This window comes from Lepidochelys kempii, chromosome 4 (genome assembly GCF_965140285.1).
Source record: "Lepidochelys kempii isolate rLepKem1 chromosome 4, rLepKem1.hap1, whole genome shotgun sequence".
In the NCBI taxonomy this organism is placed as follows: Eukaryota; Metazoa; Chordata; order Testudines; family Cheloniidae; genus Lepidochelys; species Lepidochelys kempii.
The window spans coordinates 128,494,925-128,514,518 of record NC_136383.1 but is presented as its reverse complement, the minus strand read 5'-3'; the positions used below and the strand labels follow the sequence as shown (position 1 = coordinate 128,514,518).

Sequence of the window (19,594 nt, the reverse complement as noted above, 5' to 3'; positions counted from 1 at the left end):
CTGGCCTAAAAAGCTTGCAATGTTTTCCCCTTTGTAGAGTAAAACAACTAATAACTCATCCATCAGGAGCAGAGTTAAACACAAGGCCACAGACAGAACAAGGAGTAATGGTCTCAAGTTGCAGTGGGGGAGGTTTAGGTTGGGTATTAGGAAAAAAATTTTCACTAGGAGGGTGGTGAAGCACTGGAATGGGTTACCTAGGGAGGCGGTAAATCTCCTTCCTTTGGGGATTTTAAGGTCAGGCTTGACCAAGCCCTGGCTGGGATAATTTAGTTGGGGGTTGGTCCTGCTTTGAGCAGGGGGTTGGACTAGATGACCTCCTGAGGTCCCTTCCAACCCTGATATTCTATGATTCTAAGATCTTGTAGGTTAAATACTAATTTTCTGTGCAGTCATCCATCAACATAACATACTCAACTCAAGTGTCATTAGAAATCCACTTGATGGATTGTCAGAATATCCATCCATGTCAGAAACATATTCTAAGTTCTTCTACAGTTCACACATCATAAAGAAATTTGACAGGTATGCCTCAGCACAGGGACTACAAACCCCAGCCTTCCCCTCAGGTAAGTACTAGCTAGCTAGATGTTAAACCCCCAAACTAAAATCAAACAAATCTAAACAGTACATAAATAAATAGGTGATTCACTGGTCTAATCCAGTATGGTATTTCCTCTGGTTCAGTCTGAGAAATAGACAGCACTGGAAGATTCTGTGCATTTGTATCTACGTCTATAGAGAAACATTGTGTGTACAATGCCTGCCCAGGACATTAGGTAATTACTTGGACTATCTGGATTAAAGTTAGCTCAGGGATGTCTCGATGAGATGCAATCACATCCTGTGATTGCAGTGTAGATATATCCTCTGGATCATGTCACTGTGCACCTTTAATCTTCTTTTAATGCCTTTTTATTGATATATTTATATGGTGTGACAGGGTCAGGCCAGATGGCTACAGGAGAGTGATCGAAGGCAGATATATTAGCACCAGGTTAAGCAGGTCCCCTTTCCCTGGGTAAGGTAACAGGGGCAGATCCAGAACAATCAGGAACTTGCTGGAACCAATTAAGGCAGACAAGCTAATTAGGACACCTGGAGCCAATTAAGAAGCTGCTAGAATCAATTAAGGCAGGCTAATCAGGGCACCTGGTTTAAAAAGGACCTCACTTCAGTCAGTGCGGAGCATGCAAGGAGCTGAGAGGGAGAGGGTGTGCTGCTGGAGGACTGAGAAGTACAAATGCTATCTGGCATCAGGAGGAAGGTCCTGTGGTGAGGATACAGAAGGTGTTGGGTGGAGGCCATGGGGAAGTAGCCCAGGGAGTTGTAGCTGTCACACAGGTGTTACACGAAACACTGTGGACAGCTGTGATCCACAGGACCCTGGGCTGGAACCCGGAGTAGAGGGCAGGCCCAGGTTCCCCCCAACTCCCTATTGGATACAGGGAGGAGGAGTTGACCTGGACTATGGGTCCCACCAGAGGGGAAGGTCCCTGGCCTGTCCCCCAACCCACTAGGTGGACCAGCAGAGACTGTGGGGATTGTTCTCCTTCCTTTTCCCCATGCTGGCCAGGGATGAGGTTAGCTGAGTGAATGGCAGGTTTGAGCCACGAGCAAAAGTGGCCAAACTGAGGGCTGCCGTGTATCTCTGAGGCAAGCATATCCGCCAATAAGCGCAGGACCCGCCAAGGCAGAGGAGGAACTTTGTCACAATGGATATATTATTAAATCTGCAAACAAACCAAAGTGCACAAAATTGCCCTTTTGGCATGACAAATATACATCCCCTCTTCCAGATACAGTATGTGTTAAAGAATGACTATCATCTGACATGGGCTCAGAGATAACATTTCCACGTGGGTGATTTTTTCCCACTTCCTCCACAGTTATTCTGTATTTTGGAGGGCAATACTTAATCAGGCCAAAGATCACTGTGTGGAAAAAGACAAGCTGGCAGAATTTGAAAGAGGATTCTAGCCCTTTCATCTCAGCTTCTCACTGTAGATTCTCAATGCAGAAATGAGTTTCACAATGGGTTCCAAGGCACCACTGCGTCCGATTGTGTTCAGTAGAGCAAAGTGCAAGACACAGCTGTGGAGACAGAGGTCACAGGAAGCTTGAGGGAGAAATTGTGCAACTCTTACTCCCGTCTATGGGACTATTTGAGTGGGTAAGGGTTCACCAAAGGAAGGGTTGTACAACCCAGCCCTAAAAGTCTAGCAATTACATTAAATCCAAGGGCTACATTTTATCTCAAGAGCTGTTTTTGCATGTGAATGAAAATGAGTGAGGAATGCCTGTTGGGCCCTGTGCTCCAAACCAGAGAGAAAGGAGAGTCCAGTGGCTAGCCCAATAATCTAACACTTGGGAGACCCCAGTGCAATTCCTTGCTTTGCCACAGACTTCCCTTATGACCTTGGGCAAGTTACTTCATCTCTGTGTGTGTCATTTCCCTCCCTACAAAATGGGGACAGTAGCACTTTCCTACCTCAGAGAGGTGTTTTGAGGAGAAATAGGTTAAATAGTGTGAGGTGCTCAGATCCTAGTGATGGGGTCCACAGAGCATGGTTTGGGGTAGGAAATGAGGTGTTCCAATGCAAAGAGAGGACAAGTACAAGTCATCTTTATCCATACAGCATCTTTTAGATCATGCTGTCTCCCAACTGACATCCAGAAGGAAAATAATTTGATTACTAACACTTGTACATTTAATTATAGTGATTAATAACAGTAACCACTTAATAGTAGTTAATGACTATACATATGCAAGCCTTAAAAGGGAAACTTTACATATATAGGCCCTGATTCAGGTCTGACTTGCACCAGTGCAAATGAGGAGTGACTCTGCTGCAGTTACTGTAGTTGCATTGGAGTCAAACTGGTGTAAGAGAGGTTACAATCAAGCTCATGACTTGGACTGGGCGCAGAGCTGACCCTCCTGAATTAGGGGGCAGATATAAATCAGAACCTATTATTATTTATTATATTGTGTTGTGGTAGCACCCAGGAGCCCCAGATATGGACCAGGACCCCATGGTGCTAGGTACTGTACAAACAGACAAAAAAGACGGTCCATGCTCCAAATCCAGATGCAAATGGTGGGCCTTGAGAAGATCCCTACTGATGACAGCAGTGATGCTCCCAGCACGTGAAGTCCTGGAATCACCAAGTTTCACTGAATATCAAGTAGTGCACGAGACCGTAACAGCACAGTTATCCAAGTGACATAGCAGGGAAGAGGATAAATTAGGGCTAGATCGTACATTTAGATGCACAGAGTGAGCAGGTTCTATGCTCCCCAAAGGGCAGAGATTGCACTTGTCCCTGATCCTTGCTCATAGAATTCAAGGGGTGGCAAGTCTCCTCATTCCCACACACCCTTCTGCACCCCCATTAAGGACCAGGGACAATCTGGCTCTTACTGACTGCCCATGCATCATGGTGATTCATTAACACTAATATGTTCCAGCTTCTCCAAGACCCTCTGGTGAGGGTGCTTCACAGATAAGAACTTCTCAAAAGGAAAATGCCATTGTGCCCTGTAAAATGGGCCCAGGGTGATTCCACATAGAGTGTAACTCCAGATGTCAGTTCAGATTCCGCATTCGGATTAAGGCAACCCCAACAAGGGCAGGTTTTGGGGGAGCCCATCTTACTCAAACATGAGACCATAGAATGTTTCAGTGCCTTTCCCATTGATTGGTGGAACAAAACAAGCATGCGAAGGAGTGCCACCACAAAATCATGATCTTCTCCTCCTGCAATCAGGAAAGAGCCTCCCTACGCAGTGACATCACGTCATGTCACTGCACCACAGCCCCAGCACTCCCGAAATAAAGGAAGGACTCCAACTGCAGAATAAGGGACAGCCCCAGGGAAGTCAGAACTGTTCTGTGAATTTCAGGACGCCGGGCATCTCCATCCCAACAGTCAGTGACATCTCACCAGTGCAGATGCTAAAACAAGCAAGGTAAATCTACAGGACACTGGAGGGTACAAGAGAATACCCAACAACTTTGAATGCACACATCGCTCCATTGTTGTATGCAGTGCTGTTGGAGCTGTGTCGGCCCCAGGATATGAGAGGGACAAGGTGGGTGAGGGAATATCTTTTTTGGACCAACTTCTGTTGGTGAGAGAGCCCAGCTTTGGAGCTAACACAGAGCTCCTCTTCAGGTCTGGGAAATGTACTTAATGTCACAGTTCATGGGCCACTTCACCTTGAATGGTCCCTTGAAATATGTGTTAACTACTCACTCCAAACAATCTGCTCCATCTTGTGTTTAGCTGTGACACTCGGAGTACGTCTCCCAGACCTGAAGAAGAGCTCTGGGTAAGCTCGAAAGCTTGTTTCTCTCACCAACAGCAGTTGGTCCAATGACAGATATTACTTCACCCACCTTGTCACATTCATCCATTGTAAGAGGAGAGAAGATTCTCGAGGAGAACCTGCTGTTTGAGGCCACTGACTCTATACGTTCTGCTTTCAAATATGAGTGCTGGGTAAACAGAAGCTAAGAAAATAAGTTAAGATTTGGTGTGTCACACTGTTTGGGTGAAATTCAGCCCTGTTCACCATGAGCCAGCACAACGACTACACCCTACATAAATCCCCTTTAAGCCTTCAAAATAGGGACCTACATGGTATGTAGGCCTGGGACTGGCCTTTTGCACAGGGGTGAAGTTTACCCCTTATGAGCATTAATCACTGAAGTAAATCATGTTGCAGCCTTCTGAACAAGCTTCTGCGCTTGCAAGGACTTATCAGGCAGCTGATAATGATGTAATCTAATCTAGGAAATATACATCAGGGACAGGCATTCGGTAATTAACATAGGGTGAAATCAAAGAAGATAGTGATACAAGAAACCCCATATTAAGAGCTTGTCTATTCCTGAATAACACCATGTGGGGAAGCCTTTTCTTACAGAATCAGACTGTTCATGCATGGAGTAATTCAGGAATACCTATTCTGCTTTAAATTCATACTCTACCTTCTTCTGGAATAACTTCCATGTGTAGTTTCAGAGTAGCAGCCGTGTTAGTCTGTATCCACAAAAAGAAAAGGAGGTCTTGTGGCACCGTAGAGACTAACAAATTTATTTGAGCATAAGCTTTCGTGAGCTACAGCTTACTTCATCGGATGCATGTAGTGGAAAATCCAGTGGGGAGATTTTATTTACACAGAGAACATGAAACAATGGGTGTTACCATACACACTGTAACAAGAGTGATCAGGTAAGGTGAGCTATTACCAGCAGGAGAGCGGGGGGGGGGGGGGGAACCTTTTGTAGTGATAATCAAGGTGGGCCATTGACAAGAATGTGTGAGGAACAGTTTGGGGGGGGGAGCGGGAAGAGGAAAATAAACATGGGGAAATAGTTTTACTTTGTGTAATGACACATCCACTCCCAGTCTTTATTCAAGCCTAAATTAATTGTGTCCAGTTTGCAAATTAATTCCAATTCAGCAGTCTCTCATTGGAGTCTGTTTTTGAAGTTTTTTTGTTGAAGAATTGCCACTTTTAGGTATAAAGAAAAGGAGTACTTGTGGCACCTTAGAGAGTAATCGAGTGACCAAAGAGATTGAAGTGTTCTCCGACTGGTTTTTGAATGTTATAATTACACAACAAAAACACTAACCCAGGAACCTATCCTTGCAACAAAGCCCGTTGCCAACTGTGTCCACATATCTATTCAGGGGACACCATCACAGGGCCTAATCACATCAACCACACTATCAGAGGCTCGTTCACCTGCACATCTTCCAGTGTGATATATGCCATCATGTGCCAGCAATGCCCCTCTGCCATGTACATTGGTCAAACTGGACAGTCTCTACACAAAAGAATAAATGGACACAAATCAGACATCAAGAATTATAACATTCAAAAACCAGTTGGAGAACACTTCAATCTCTTTGGTCACTCGATTACAGACCTAAAAGTGGCAATTCTTCAGCAAAAAAACTTCAAAAACAGACTCCAATGAGAGACTGCTGAATTGGAATTAATTTGCAAACTGGATACAATTAACTTAGGCTTGAATAAAGACTGGGAGTGGATGTGTCATTATGCAAAGTAAAACTATTTCCCCATGTTTATTCCCCCTTTCCGCCCCTCCCCCCTGCCCCATACTGTTCCTCACATGTGCTTGTAAACTGCTGGAAATGGCCCACCTTGTTTATCACTACAATAAGTTTCCACACACACACCCCGCCGCTCTCCTGCTGGTAATAGCTCACCTTACCTGATTTCACCAGGTTTGGGGCTCTGCCCTTTAAATTTCTCACAAATCCACTGGTGACATCCTCTAAAACATGGGAAGGCAGTATGATCTAGTGGCCAGAGCACTGGCCTGGGACTCAGAAGCTTTGGGTTGTAATACTGGGTTTGCCACTGGCCTACTGGATAATCTTGGGCAAGTCGCTTTGCCACTCTCTTCCTCAGGTTCCCCATCTATAAAGTGGGGGAAATCATAGAAATGTAAGGCTGGAAGGGACCTTGGGAAGTCATCTTGTTCATCCCCCTGTGTTGAGTCAGGATAAAATAAACCTAGACCATCCCTGACAGGAGTTTGGCTAACCTGGTCTGCCAAAGTGCTTGCAACCTCCCCTTTTCCCAAGCCTGGTGTCATCCATTGACCCCGTAGGACCCCTCTTAACACATCCTCCCCGTGTGACAGCACGCCATTGATAACTACTCTTTGAGTATGGTTTTGCAATCAGTTGTGCACCCACCTTATAGAAATTTCATCTAGACCATATTTCCTCATTTGTTTATAAGAATGTCACTAGAGACAGTATCAAAAGCCTTACTAAAGTTCAGGCATCCACTGCTTCCCCCCCATCCATTAGGCTGGTTACCCTATCAAAGAAGTAAATTAGAATGGTTTGGCATGATTTGTTCTTGACACATCCAGTGTGGTTATTACTTATCACCTTACTATCCTCCTGGTGTGAACAAACTGATGGTTTAGAACATAAGAACGACCATACTGGGTCAGACCAATGGTTCATCTAGCCCAGTATCCTGTGTTCTGACCAATGCCAGGTGCTTCAGAGGGAATAAACAAAACAAGGCACGTATCGAGTGATCCATCCCCTGTCATCCATTCCCAGCTTCTGGCAGTTAGAGGCTTGGGACACCTAGAGAATAGGGTTGCATCCCTGTTTATCTTGGCTAATAGCCATTGATGGACCTATCCTCCATGAACTTTTCAATTCTTTTTTGAACACAGTTATAATTCTGGCCTTCACAACATCCACTGGCAATGAGTTCCACAGGTTGACTGTGCATTGTATGAAGTAATACTTCCTTTTCTTTGTTTTAAACGTGCTGCCTATTAATTTCAATGGGTGACTCCTGATTCTTGTGTTATGTGAAGGAATGAATAACACTTCATTTTCACTTTCTCCACACCCGTCATGATTTTCTAGACCTCTACCATAGCCCTTTTAGTTGATTCTTTTTCAAGCTGAAAACTCCCATTATTTTTAAATGCTCCTCATGTGGAAGCTGTTCCATACCCTCATCATTTTGTTGCCCTCCACTGTACCTTTTCCAATTCCAACATATCTTTTTTGAGATGGGACAATCAGAACTGAATGCAATATTCAAGGTTTGGGTGTACCATAGATTTATATAGAGCCATTCTGATATTTTCTGTCTTATCCCTATCCCTTTCCTAATGGTTCCCAACATTCTGTTCACTCTTTTGACTACCCCTGAACATTGAGTGGATGTTTTCAGAGAACTATCCACAATGACTCCAAGATCTCTTTCTTGAGTGGTAACAGCTAATTTAAACCCCAACATTTTGTATGTATGGTTAGGATTATATTTTCTAAAGTGCGTTACTTTACATTTATCAACATTGAATTTCACCGGCCATTTTGTTTCCCAATTACCCAGTTTAGTGAGATCCCTTTGGTCTGTTTTGGACTCAGCTATCTTGAATAATTTTGTATCATCTGCAAATTTTGCTACCTCACCCTTTTTCCAGATCATTTACGAATATGTTGACCAAACTTATGGCCAAGACTTCTGTTGGCGAGAGAGACAAGCTTTCGAGCTTACTCAGAGCTCTTCTTTGGGTGACCTGAAGAAGAGCTTTGTGTGGCTCCAAAGTTTGTCTCTCTCAGCACAGAAGTTAGTCCAATAAAAGATATGCCCTCACCCACCTTGTCTCTCTAATATCCTGTGACTAATGTGGCTACAACTACAATATGTACAGTATTAGGTACTTTTGAAAATTTTAATCATCATCTTCAGAAAGGGGTGAGTACCCACTTTCTGAAGATCAGACCACTTTAAAGTGTCCCAAGGTGGGCACCCAAAAATGGACACTCCCAAGATCACTAGCCACTCTTGACAATCTTGGCCTATCCGTCTCTCTCTTTCTCTCTCCCCATCCCTTTCCCCACCCCTCACCCAAACTGGGAACCTGACCTTGAGATTTCAAGCTTAGGGAGGACTGAATTAATTTTAACCCAACAATCAATTATGGATCCCATAATAATGCAGCTCAGGACACCCTTTCTTGGGCTAGAGAGGTTAAACTGACCTCATTTTTTAAAATAACCCACATTGCAACAAGGAGAAGTTGGCTGACCTTTGCTATTGAGATTAAGTTTATCTCACTTGTCAGCAAGCCTATCTAGATAATAATTACCCAAGTCAAAATTCATTCAGTCAAGTCTTCTTTCTTTTCTAAAGAATATTCTTCTGTATGGTATAACTGAGTATAATAAAAGAACCTAAAGCCCCCAAAGGATTTGCAGACAAAGGATGTAAACACTCAATAGTGGTGTTAGCATTGTGATCAATCAATTATTGTAAACCACTTACAACAAATATGAATAGGGGCTTGGGTTTGGTTTTCCAGACTCATGAACAGCAATTTATTTGAACAGCCTTGAGATAATCAGGTTAGAGTGAAATCCACTGTAGTAAATACCAAGATGAGACAAAAATGCTTCTCTAAAGCCTGGTCTACACTAGGAAAACTACCAGTTGCTGATGATGGGGCCTACACTGGGGAAATTTCCCCCAAACTCTGACTGCTTTAAATCTGGTTCAACTCACCTGATTTTACACTGCCCTGCACTGGACGTGCTTGTAGAGTATGTCAAGCTACATACCGCAGTGAAAAGCCTGCTGTGTCCACACTATGGAGTGTAGCTACACGGGGCAGTGAAAGGCTCTGGCAGGGGAAGACAGCAAGGAAAAGCTTCAGCAGCTCCCTGCTGCCGGAGTCTTTTCCTACTGCCGGAGTCTTTCCCTGCAGCGGGCAAGGGTCCAGGAAAAGACTCTGGCAATAGGGAGAGGGTGGGGAAAAGCTGAGCCATGCCACCACATCTTCACGGCTGTTGCTGGATTAAAGTTAACACAGGTATGCGTACCCAGCCCCCACATGACAATCACCACTTAACTTTGCAGTGAAGACACACTCATAAGCAGGCCTTGGGTGTCAGGGCTGAATGAAATTGAAATGGGGATGGACACATCGTAGTTCAAGCAGAGGCGCTGGAAGACTTTTTACAGTGGGGGTGCTGAAAGCCAGGGATCCCCAAATGTTTTACTTCACACCCACCTCTACCCCTGTCTGTGCCCTCTCCCCAGAGCTGGGGCCAAGACCAGGCCATGGCTCCAGGGGGTGGGGAGGACATGGACAGGGGTAAAGGGGCTGAGGCTGGGACCACAGCTGGGATGGGAGCAGAACTCTGGGCGTGGGTCCTGCAGCCGGGACTCCGGGTGCAGGGCCAGGAACAGAGCCCAAGGCGTGGGGCCGGCAGCCAGGACCCCGCACAAAACCTGCACGCCTAGTTCCCACGCCTATGAGTGCAAGACTAGAGCAGGCTTTAACCATGGTTTCAGAAATCTGTCCTAGTCTACACTTGAAGTTCGACTGATTCACTAGGATTTGTACCTGTCACAATTTAAAACACTATCTGTCAGATCCTGGTGTTTTTACATGGCCCTTTCTCAGGCAGAAAAGGTTTGGGCCATTGGCTTCATTTGGCCCAGCTCTGCTGTCTCACTGGGATCTGCCCATTGGGTAATGAAGCCAAATCTCCCAGGGAGTGGCACACGCGTGCAAGGTCCCTGAGTGCAGGATGTTGTAAATGGATCTCAAATTGGCTGAGAGGCTCGTTAAAACTCCTGCGGCCTGGCAAAGCCCTGGTGACTCAAAATCCACATTTTGTCTTCCACCGATGGGCAGAAGTGGGTGGGAGTTTGGTGTCAAAATCAGAGGCCGGGCCTGGTCAAACACCATAGGTCCTGGAATACTAGTCTTTCCACCAAGAGTGAGTAATAAATTACACCCAGGAGACAGCCTGTTTCAGATAACAGTCTACCAACAACACATGCAGGCAGGGCTGCAACCTCTTGCTTCAGTCCATTTGGGGGATCCTCTCTCACAAAGAAGACAGGCATGCATAAATATTAGCAGCATTTCTTATCTACCAAGCACTCTTGGTGTTCTCACCCCTGCTCAGTGCAACATGTCCCCTGCCCAGAGGGGCTCATTACTTGAATTACGCAGAGGGCCAGATGCCCTGAAGCTGGCTGGAGGAGGTGAAATGGGTCCTGGTCATGAGTGGGTGGGATCGAACCTGAGACCTCTGAAGCTAAATCCATGAGCCTCTACTGCGTGAGCTAAAAACCATGCAGCTCTTAGCTAAGGCTGTAGAGCAGACTCATTAATGTCTCTGTAAGTGGTCTCGGTCCCACTAGATGGGACAGAACACAAACAAAGGCACCCGTGAGAGAAGCGGGTTCTGTGGCTATTGTTTTGTGCAGGTTTGTGTGTGTGAGAGAAAAAGAAGAAAGACCAGAGAAGCTGAGAGAGAAGGCAGCAAGGAAGCAACAGACAAAGCCTGAACAAGAACTGGGAGCATGGCCTTGAGAAAAGCCGAGAGAGACCGAGCTTTTGGGGCTGAGAGCTGGCTGAAAGAGGTTTGGAGCTGTGAGAAAAACAGCTGGTTCCTGTGGTTTGATTCATCCTGTATTCAGGGAAACAGGACTTTGTACATAAACAGGATTGCATCAAAGATACCTGTCCCCATCATCAATTTCCTCTTGTAACTGGAACAGCCTGCAAGAGTCCAGGTTTTTAACTAACTGCTTGGGTCAAAAGGGCTAACACAAAGTTTACCCCAGCAGATGCTAACTGGATTAATATAGCCCAGACAATGCCGCTCAGACACACGCTGTGATAAACCAGCTGAACAAAGAAAGGTCTTGTCGCAGACAGTGAAGAGTTATGGATTTCTTTAGCAGGTCATCCCTGAAAGGCTTAATGGAAGCTGTGAGATTTAAGGAGGGGTTCAGATGAAGCGAATTTGGTCAGTAGGGCTGGTTGGAAAATGGGGTTGTTTTCTGTGGAAATGTGTGACTTTTCATTGAAAAATTGAAAATTTTTGGCTGAAAATCACAAAATTGGGGTTTTTGGTTTTTTGATTTTCGGACAAAAAAATTAGAGGGAAGCAAAAACTTACTGCACAAATGTACATTGAGTCAACCCTTCAATTTTCCATAGAGAAAAGTTTTGATAGAAAATTTTTCCTAGCCCTAATGGTCATCTAGTAAACAAGGAGACTCTTCTCAGCGTAAGGAGCAACAGGAGTGAGAATGGAAGATGGAAAAAGCAGAGAGTAATTAGGCTGGTGGCTTAGGGAGAATGACAGAAATCCTCAGGGGCCATAGGAAGAGATGAGATCAGAGGTGGAGTAAGGAGCAGAGCTGGGCAGAGCTCTAAGGGTGACAAATGGAAGCCTGGACTTGATGCACAAACCAGGCAGAGACCAGCCAAGGGAGGATGATTCCAAGCAGTGAGGAGGATTTTGACAGCAGCATTTTGGATGGATGGATCATGCAACAGTTCAGCATGGAGGTTGCTGCTCATCTCACAAATTATGCAGCTTTTTAGAGAGACTAATATGCAGATCTGGCAGTGGAAGGGGGCAGGGGGCGGGGAGAGAAGGGGGAGTCTACGGATGGTTTGTTCCTGTTTCTTTCCCCTTGCATGTATGGTAGCACATGGCATTATCACCTCCGCTGCCATCACTGATTTAGTGGCAACTAGCTCTTTTGTTCATAAGCTTAGCCTGGATATGGAGACAAAGGCCGGTGATCAAGCTTGGATCTGAAACAACGTTTTTCCAAGTTGGATCTGGGGTGTTGGTTCAGACTCATCTGTATCTTCGTTGACCTATTGGAGGACGGTCACGGTTTTTTAATACTATTGTGAGATCCAGGGATAGCCCTGGATTGCAACACAAGTTGCAGTTACACTGATGCTGCCAAGCATTACAACTGGGTGATATGTGTAGCTGCTGGACCACAACCATTGCTCTTTGTGCCAATATGTTGGGAAGAAGAAATGAAAATCCCAGCGTCTCACACAGCACCACACTCAGGTGTCAAAATATCTTCCCAGCTGCCCTACTCTCTCTAACGTGTTTCCAGAGCTCTAGTCCAGGGGTTCTCAAACTTCATTGCACTGCGAACCCCTTCTGGCAACAAAAATTACTGCATGACCCCAGAGGGGACTGGAGCCTGAGCCCACCCAAGCCCTGCCGCCCCGGGTGGGGGGGCCAAAGCCTGAACCCCGCCACCCTGGGTGGGAGGGGTCAAAGCTGAAGCCAAAGGGCTTCAGCCCCAGGTGGGGGGGGCCTATAGCCTGAGTCCCTGGGTGGGAGGGGCCAAAGCTGAAGCCAAAGGACTTCAGCCCCAGGTCGGGGGGCCTGTAGCCTGAGCCTTGCTGCTCAGGGCCAAAGCCAAAGCCAGAGCCCTGCCACCCAGGGCTGAAGCCCTTGGGTTTCAGCCCCGGGCAATGGGACTCGGGCTTCAGCTTTGGTACCGGGCGGTGGGGCTCGGGCTTTGGCCCCAGGCCCCAGCAAATCTAAAGCCAGCCCTGGTGACCCCATTAAAATGGGCTCATGACCCACTTTAGGGTCCTGATCTGCAGTTTGAGAACCACTGCTCTAGCTGGTTTGAATCATTTGGGTTTTTTTTCTGACAATCAGCAGGCAAGATCTCTCTGCACTTTTTTTCATTTCTTTGGTTTTACAGATGCTGCTTTGTATTTTGTTACATCTGTAATTCTGTGTCTTTATCAAAAATAACCTACCCCCACTTTGTAAACCTAGGTCAGCAGCTGAGGGCAGTTTATCACTGACCATTGCTCAGTCATATGTTAATGTTTGAGCAAGGCCATAAAAGAATTACATCATATTACCTCTGACCAACTTTCAAGGCAATGAATCTTTACAAAGCTCAAGTGCTGGTTATTGACAAGCTACATTCTCTCCTGACAGGGCCACAGAGAACATCTCCATCATGAGCTTCAATGGAAAGTTTGAACTCCAGTCCCATGAAAATTTTGAGCCTTTCATGAAAGCCCTTGGTAAGTATTAGATAAATGTAACTATGTTTAGTGTGTGTTGCCTCTGTCTGTATGTAGTGTCCAACATTGGTTAAAATTAGTCTATTGCTTGCAGGCATTCAGGATTTAGATGAAAATAATTTTAATTTCTAATATTAAATGTTACTGTCCTTAATTTTTATACATTAATATGTTTTAAAAATACATAATAGTGTACATGTGATCTTGTGCATTCGTGAAAAGAACACATAATAGAATGAGTCTCTCTCTATGATTGATATGTAGAAAACACTGCATAAAATTCTCTGCCCTGTATTATGCAGGAGATCAGTCTAAAATACCATAATGGTCCCTTCTCCCTAAGAGTCTGCGGGCCAGATCCTCCTCTACTGCAGACCGGTGTGAATTTCCCCCTAAGTCAGTGGAGGTATGCCAATTTACACTGGCTGAGGAGCTGGTCCTAGGAATCTATTAAATGAATCTCTGTTGATTTTGCCTTGACTCTGCTAATCTGTCACTGTGTTCGTTTTGTATGGAAGCTCTGATTCAATTGCTTGCCAAGAACTAGATAAAATGGGCCACTTATTTAGGTGCCTGAAGGTAGATTTAGGTGCCTACTTTTAGACACTCAAGTTTGAAAAATGTTGGCTTACATTTTCAATCACTTTCTAACCAGGGATTGTATTTTCTCCAGTCTCATTAGATATTCATCAGTGATTTGCTGTATCATTTCTTCCATGTATTGTGATATTCTTTTTACCTTTCATATGTACAATTGGCTTAAGGATTTTGAGGGATCCCAACCAGGATATTCTTGGGGTCCCTATTCCTCCCACATCTCCCACAAAAACTCCTGTCTTCTCCTATCCTCCATCCACTTTCTTCTGCTTGATCTTTTCTTTCCCCTTAGATTTTCAAGGTGGGGGCGGGGATTGCATTTCCTCTCTTTCTAACCAGCCATGTAGGACAGGGGACAAATCCTTGGGTTGGAAACTTTCCCCAGACTCGACTATGAATGACATTGTTCATTGCACTCAAACAGCAGCCAACCGCATGGTCCTATGTTAATGTAGGAAGTGTCCCTCAGAGTGTGTACCAGTCAAGGAGCCCTCTCAGCCGTGGATTTAACAGCCCTGAAAGCTGGCTTTGTTTGTGTGGCTTCCCCATCTGCCCCAGAAATAGCACTTCTCAGAACGCTCGCTAAGCCTAGGCTTTTATTTTTGGCCAGGTCTTTCTGATGAATTGATCGAAAAGGGTAAGGACCTCAAGAGCATCTCAGAAATTGTGCAGAATGGCAAAAAGTTCAAGGTCACCGTGACAACTGGCAGCAAAGTGCTGACCAATGAGTTCACTATTGGAGAGGAGGCCGAGCTGGAGACCCCCACTGGAGAGAAGGTCAAGGTAGATGCCTGGTCCTCCCTTCGTGTATGGCTGTGGGTTGCTGAGCATCTCCTGTGGGGTGCTGAGTGCCCTGAGAGTGCTCAGTCCCTTGGAAGGGGCCTTCCACAACTTGCAGGATCCTGCCCTGACGCCGCATCCCAGCTACACTATCCCACAGAAAGGGCTGAACTGACATTGCTCCCAGTACATGGCAGTTGATTTCTAGTGGACTTGTAGCACTTTCTTTCCCTTTCATCTAACCCAGAGGTGCCCCAGATTTGCTCAACTAATAGCCACACCATCAGCTTGCCTGCAGATCTGCAAGATGCATCAAAGCCCATAACTGCTGCTGGGCTACATTCTCTGCTCATGTAAACGGGGGCAGCTCTTCTAACTTCAGTGGGATTGCACCCATTTACACTGGCAAAGAATTTGGCCCCTGGTGTGTAATAGGGATGAGTGGCCCTCAACGATTAGAGCTCCCAGCATACACATGGATCAAAATGGAGCACTGCATGCTGGGACCTGTAATTGCTGTGGCTTGAGTCCCAGATAGTAAAGTTTAGGTGGCCATGGATTGTAGTGTGTAACTTCATGGCTTGATCTTGGCTCACAGCTTGGCCATGTGTGATTTATTGTAGTGGAGGGGAAGTAAAGCTCCACACGGTAGCCGAGGGAAGCATTGCACAATGGAGAGGACGTCTGGCCACTTGGGGGCCATGCCGTGCTCTGCTTTAGACAGGACGTCACCAAGTCTCTTACACAGCCCGTGGCAGTGAGCCTCTGAGCCCAGGTCACCACACTCAGGCTCACTGGGCTCAGTCACGCCAAAGCGCTAAAACCAGCTGTGTAGACGTTGCAGCTCGGGCTGGTGCTCAGGCTCTGAAACCTAGGGATGGGTTGGGCTTTAGAACCCAAACTGCAGCTTAAGGGCGCCATCTACCGCTATTTTTAGCTCTGTGGCATGAGCCCGAGTCTGTCATCCTGGGTGCGGCGCTCACTGCCGCGGGCTGCCATTGGCTGTGTGTCAGCAAAGTTTCAAAAGTGACCTCGAATGTTGGGTGCCTCTGTTTCTAGTGCCCTATTTTAGAGCCCCAGGGCTTAATTCTCAGAGGTGCTAAGCACTTTCCATTGACTTCAGTTGGATGTGTGGCTGCTCACTGTTACTAGATTCCTACTTAAACTCATCACTTGGCACCTCTGAGAATCAGGCCTTGGAGTTCTAAAGTTAGATGCCCAAAACTATAGGCCACCCCTGAAAATGCAGGCGGTAGCCTCTCTTTGCCTCAGTTTCCCCGTGTAACATGTTCGAGAGCCACAGATGAACAATTCTGTAAAAGTGCTAAATACTGTTCTTTCAGACTAGCCAGCTGAATCGGGGTTGACTTCATGTGGTCTGTTGCATTACAAAAGAGACATGGAGTTCTGTTTTATTTTTAAAAAAGGGGATGATGAAATGTGGGAGGAGATGTACAGTCATAAAACAAAAACCTTCCCTCTTAAAGAAGGAACACGCACATGCTCTTTGGCAGCTCTGACTGCTCCTTCCTCTGCCCTTGTTTGCATTTGGTGGGTGATTGTGGAATTGGGGTTCATAGCTCTTAAAACTGGATGGTTCCTGTTCCAGGAAGGAAAGGGACAGATCCAGTGGTTCATTTAAAACCCAGGAATTGGCAAATCCTGCCCCTCACCTTCTTTATCTCATCAGCAGGTAGCTTTCTAGATCTTCTGAAGACTGGAGGAATTTCTCTGTCACCTGAAATAGCACTGCAAGGCTACACACCTAGAGGTCACTGATATCCCACACTTGTTGCACTAGGGATAGCATCATGAACTTCTGGAGCAAACCACAGGCCACCAGCACTTGAGCTAAAGGAGAATTCTCTGCAAGTGTGGCTATAAGAGTTTTACCTTCTATATAACAGCCACTAGGGAGCATGTAGGTCAATACTATTTGTATTATCATACTGCCTAGGAGCCATAGCCATGGACCAGGACCCCACTGTGCTAGGCACTATACAAACGTGGAACAAAAGGTCATTCCCTGCCCCAAAGAGTACAAATCTAAGGAGGTAGACAGATAAATAATGTTTTCCTATTGAAGGGGTTTACTTGTGTAATTTCAGTTAGCAGTGATGTTAAACCACTTAGGACTTGTCTACACGGGGACACCTGGGAAAGTTAGGCTGAAGGAACTAAAGGTGTGAATTTGAAATGGATTAGTTACACCACATTAAACCCCCATGTGAACACCCTCATTCAAAATGATAGTGGCCTTAACTTGATTTAGTTTACTTCCAAAGTGAATTAAACTAAATGGAATTAAGGTCACTTTTAATTCTGAATAACAGCATCCACACAGGGATTTAATGTGATTTAACTAATCCACTTCAAATTCACACCTTTAGTTAATTTGGAGTCTTACACTTGCCTAATGTATCTAGTAATTAGACACGTGAGAGTGCAAATTGGTCTTTATTCCACAGCAATAATGTTCATGTCTCTCTTCCCCCGCACCCCTTCTCTTTCAGGCTGTTGTTCAAATGGACGGTGACAATAAACTGGTCACGAACTTGAGCAAAATCAAATCTGTCACTGAAATAAAGGGAGACATAGTCACCAATGTAAGTACATGAGGTTCTATATAACATTAGAAAAATGTCATCACTTATAGCATGAAACTACAGTGGGAGTTTCTAATGGAGACCAGCAAGAGCAAGTAGCTATCAGCATAGACCCACTGACCCAAAGTACTGATTTATACATTGGGCCAGAACCTCTGCAGGTATCAATCAGCATAGTTCTACTGATTTCAGTCGAGCTATGCCGAATCACACCAGCTAAGGATCTGGCCTATTATGTAGTAATCTGTGAGAATCAGTTATTCTAAATATATCCTGTACAAGCATGTGCTTAATTTGGCCTTTTGGTAATGACCAACATCTACCCCAGGTGCTTAAGTTTGGCTGGTTAATCAAGTGGCCATTTAAGGCCATTTTCAATGAGAACATGCAGTACGCTACATGCTGTACACCCTTAATTATCCAATGAAAAGTGTTAATAATTAAGATTTCAGGTAAGTGAAGAATGTTTTCACTCTCATTATAGTAGAAGTTGTGGGGCATGACTCGGTGTCGGAAAAAAGGGAGGGTTAGCTGACTGGTTTCAAATAAGCAAGGTCACACAGGACACTCACGTTTTAGAGTATTTATTAATATAGTTAAAGGATTAGCAGTGCAATTTAAATGAGATAAATTTCAATTTAAATGGTTGGACTTGGGCCCCACCCTGAAGTGTGGGTCTCTGGTCTGTGGGATCAGGGCCTTGATATGTGTGATATTTGCAGACTACTTCAGTGAAAGACTTAACACTTTGTGCTTTTTGTGTGGTTTTTAGACAATGACCATGGGAGACATCAGCTACACGCGAATCAGCAAGAGAATCTAGCTAGCCTGTGCATTTCCTATACTGTGTAAAGTGTGCCCAATAAAGTACAGTTTGTATTAAAGCCCCTTTGTTGTTATTCATTATTATTATTATTATTAGCATCCTCCTTGTCATTTGGTGGCAATGCTGTGATTCGCAGATGCCTGTTGTAAGAGCTGTATTGGCCGTGGTTTCTATCCATTTTCCTAGTGAACAACTGTCCATATCACAAAAGCCACCACCACAATTGGCATAAACTGGCAAGCAAGTTCGACACAGAGGACTCAGTATGAATGGGCTTTAGAGACTGAATTACCCTCTGTTCCACAGAAGTGGTTCCTCCAGGTCAGCGTTGAGGCCCATTGCTGTGGCCCAGGCTGTATTTGTTCTGTTGCTAAACACAGTCATCGCATTGTTGGTTCATATTCAATTTGTGAGCCACCAGAATCCCCAGACACTGCAGTACTACGACCTAGCCAGATAGTCCCATTCTGTAGCTGTGCCGCTGATTTATTTCCTTCCTAAGAATTTCTCTTTATTGAATTTTATCTGGTTGATTGCAGACCAATTCTCCCATTCATCTAGGTCATTTTGAATGTTAAGCCTGTCCTCCAACGTGCTTGCAAAACCGCTCCCAGCTTAGATGTCATCTACAAATTTTATAAGTGTCCTCCCCACGGCATCAGCCAAGCCATTAAGGAAAATATTGAATAATACCAGACCCAAGACAGACCTCCCTGTAGGACCTTCCTAGATCCATCCTCCCAGTTTGATAGTGAACCACTGATAACTACTCTTTGACCATCTTTTTTTCAATCAGTTGTGCACCTACCTTAGAGTAATTTCCTCTAGACCTCACGGCCTAGCTTGCTTATCAGAATGTCATGTGGGACTGTGTCAAAAGCCTTACTAAAATCAAGATATATCATGTCTGCTACGCCCCCAACCCACTAGGCCAATAACCCTGTCAAAGAAGGCAGTTAGGCTGGTTTGGTATCATTTGATATGGACAAATCCATGTTGGCTATTACTTATCACGCTATTATCCTTTAGGTGCTTACAAACTAGTTGTTGAATAATTTGTTCCAGTATCTTTTCAGGTATCAAATGTCCCATTAAGATGATGTTTCCAAACATTTATACAGCTGAACACAGCTTCAGGAAGATGAAACCAATCTCACACACACACACCCCCTTGAACCTCACTGGGTTGTTAAAGGCCTGACCCATCTTAATGTACACATCTTCCACAACCCTCTCCCCTCACTAGTCCTTTGCACCCACCAGCGGGGCATGCCCCATACTTTGGGAAACACTATGGTAGATCTTCATAATACAATCTTCCCTCTTCCTGCCTTACATGTGATGGGCGTTCAAACAGTGAACAGTTTGGG

General features: G+C 45.1%; 1 protein-coding gene across 1 annotated transcript; it reads left to right on the top strand.

Moving 5' to 3' along the window:
* The first annotated feature begins 13,301 nt into the window (after positions 1 to 13,301).
* FABP1 (fatty acid binding protein 1) lies at positions 13,302 to 18,282 on the top strand. The gene is made up of 4 exons (XM_073342895.2): positions 13,302 to 13,415; positions 14,623 to 14,795; positions 17,306 to 17,398; positions 18,171 to 18,282. Exons 1-4 carry the CDS (start codon positions 13,349 to 13,351, stop codon positions 18,219 to 18,221), a joined length of 384 nt encoding a protein of 127 aa, XP_073198996.1. The 5' UTR covers positions 13,302 to 13,348; the 3' UTR covers positions 18,222 to 18,282.
* Positions 18,283 to 19,594: the final 1,312 nt, after the last annotated feature.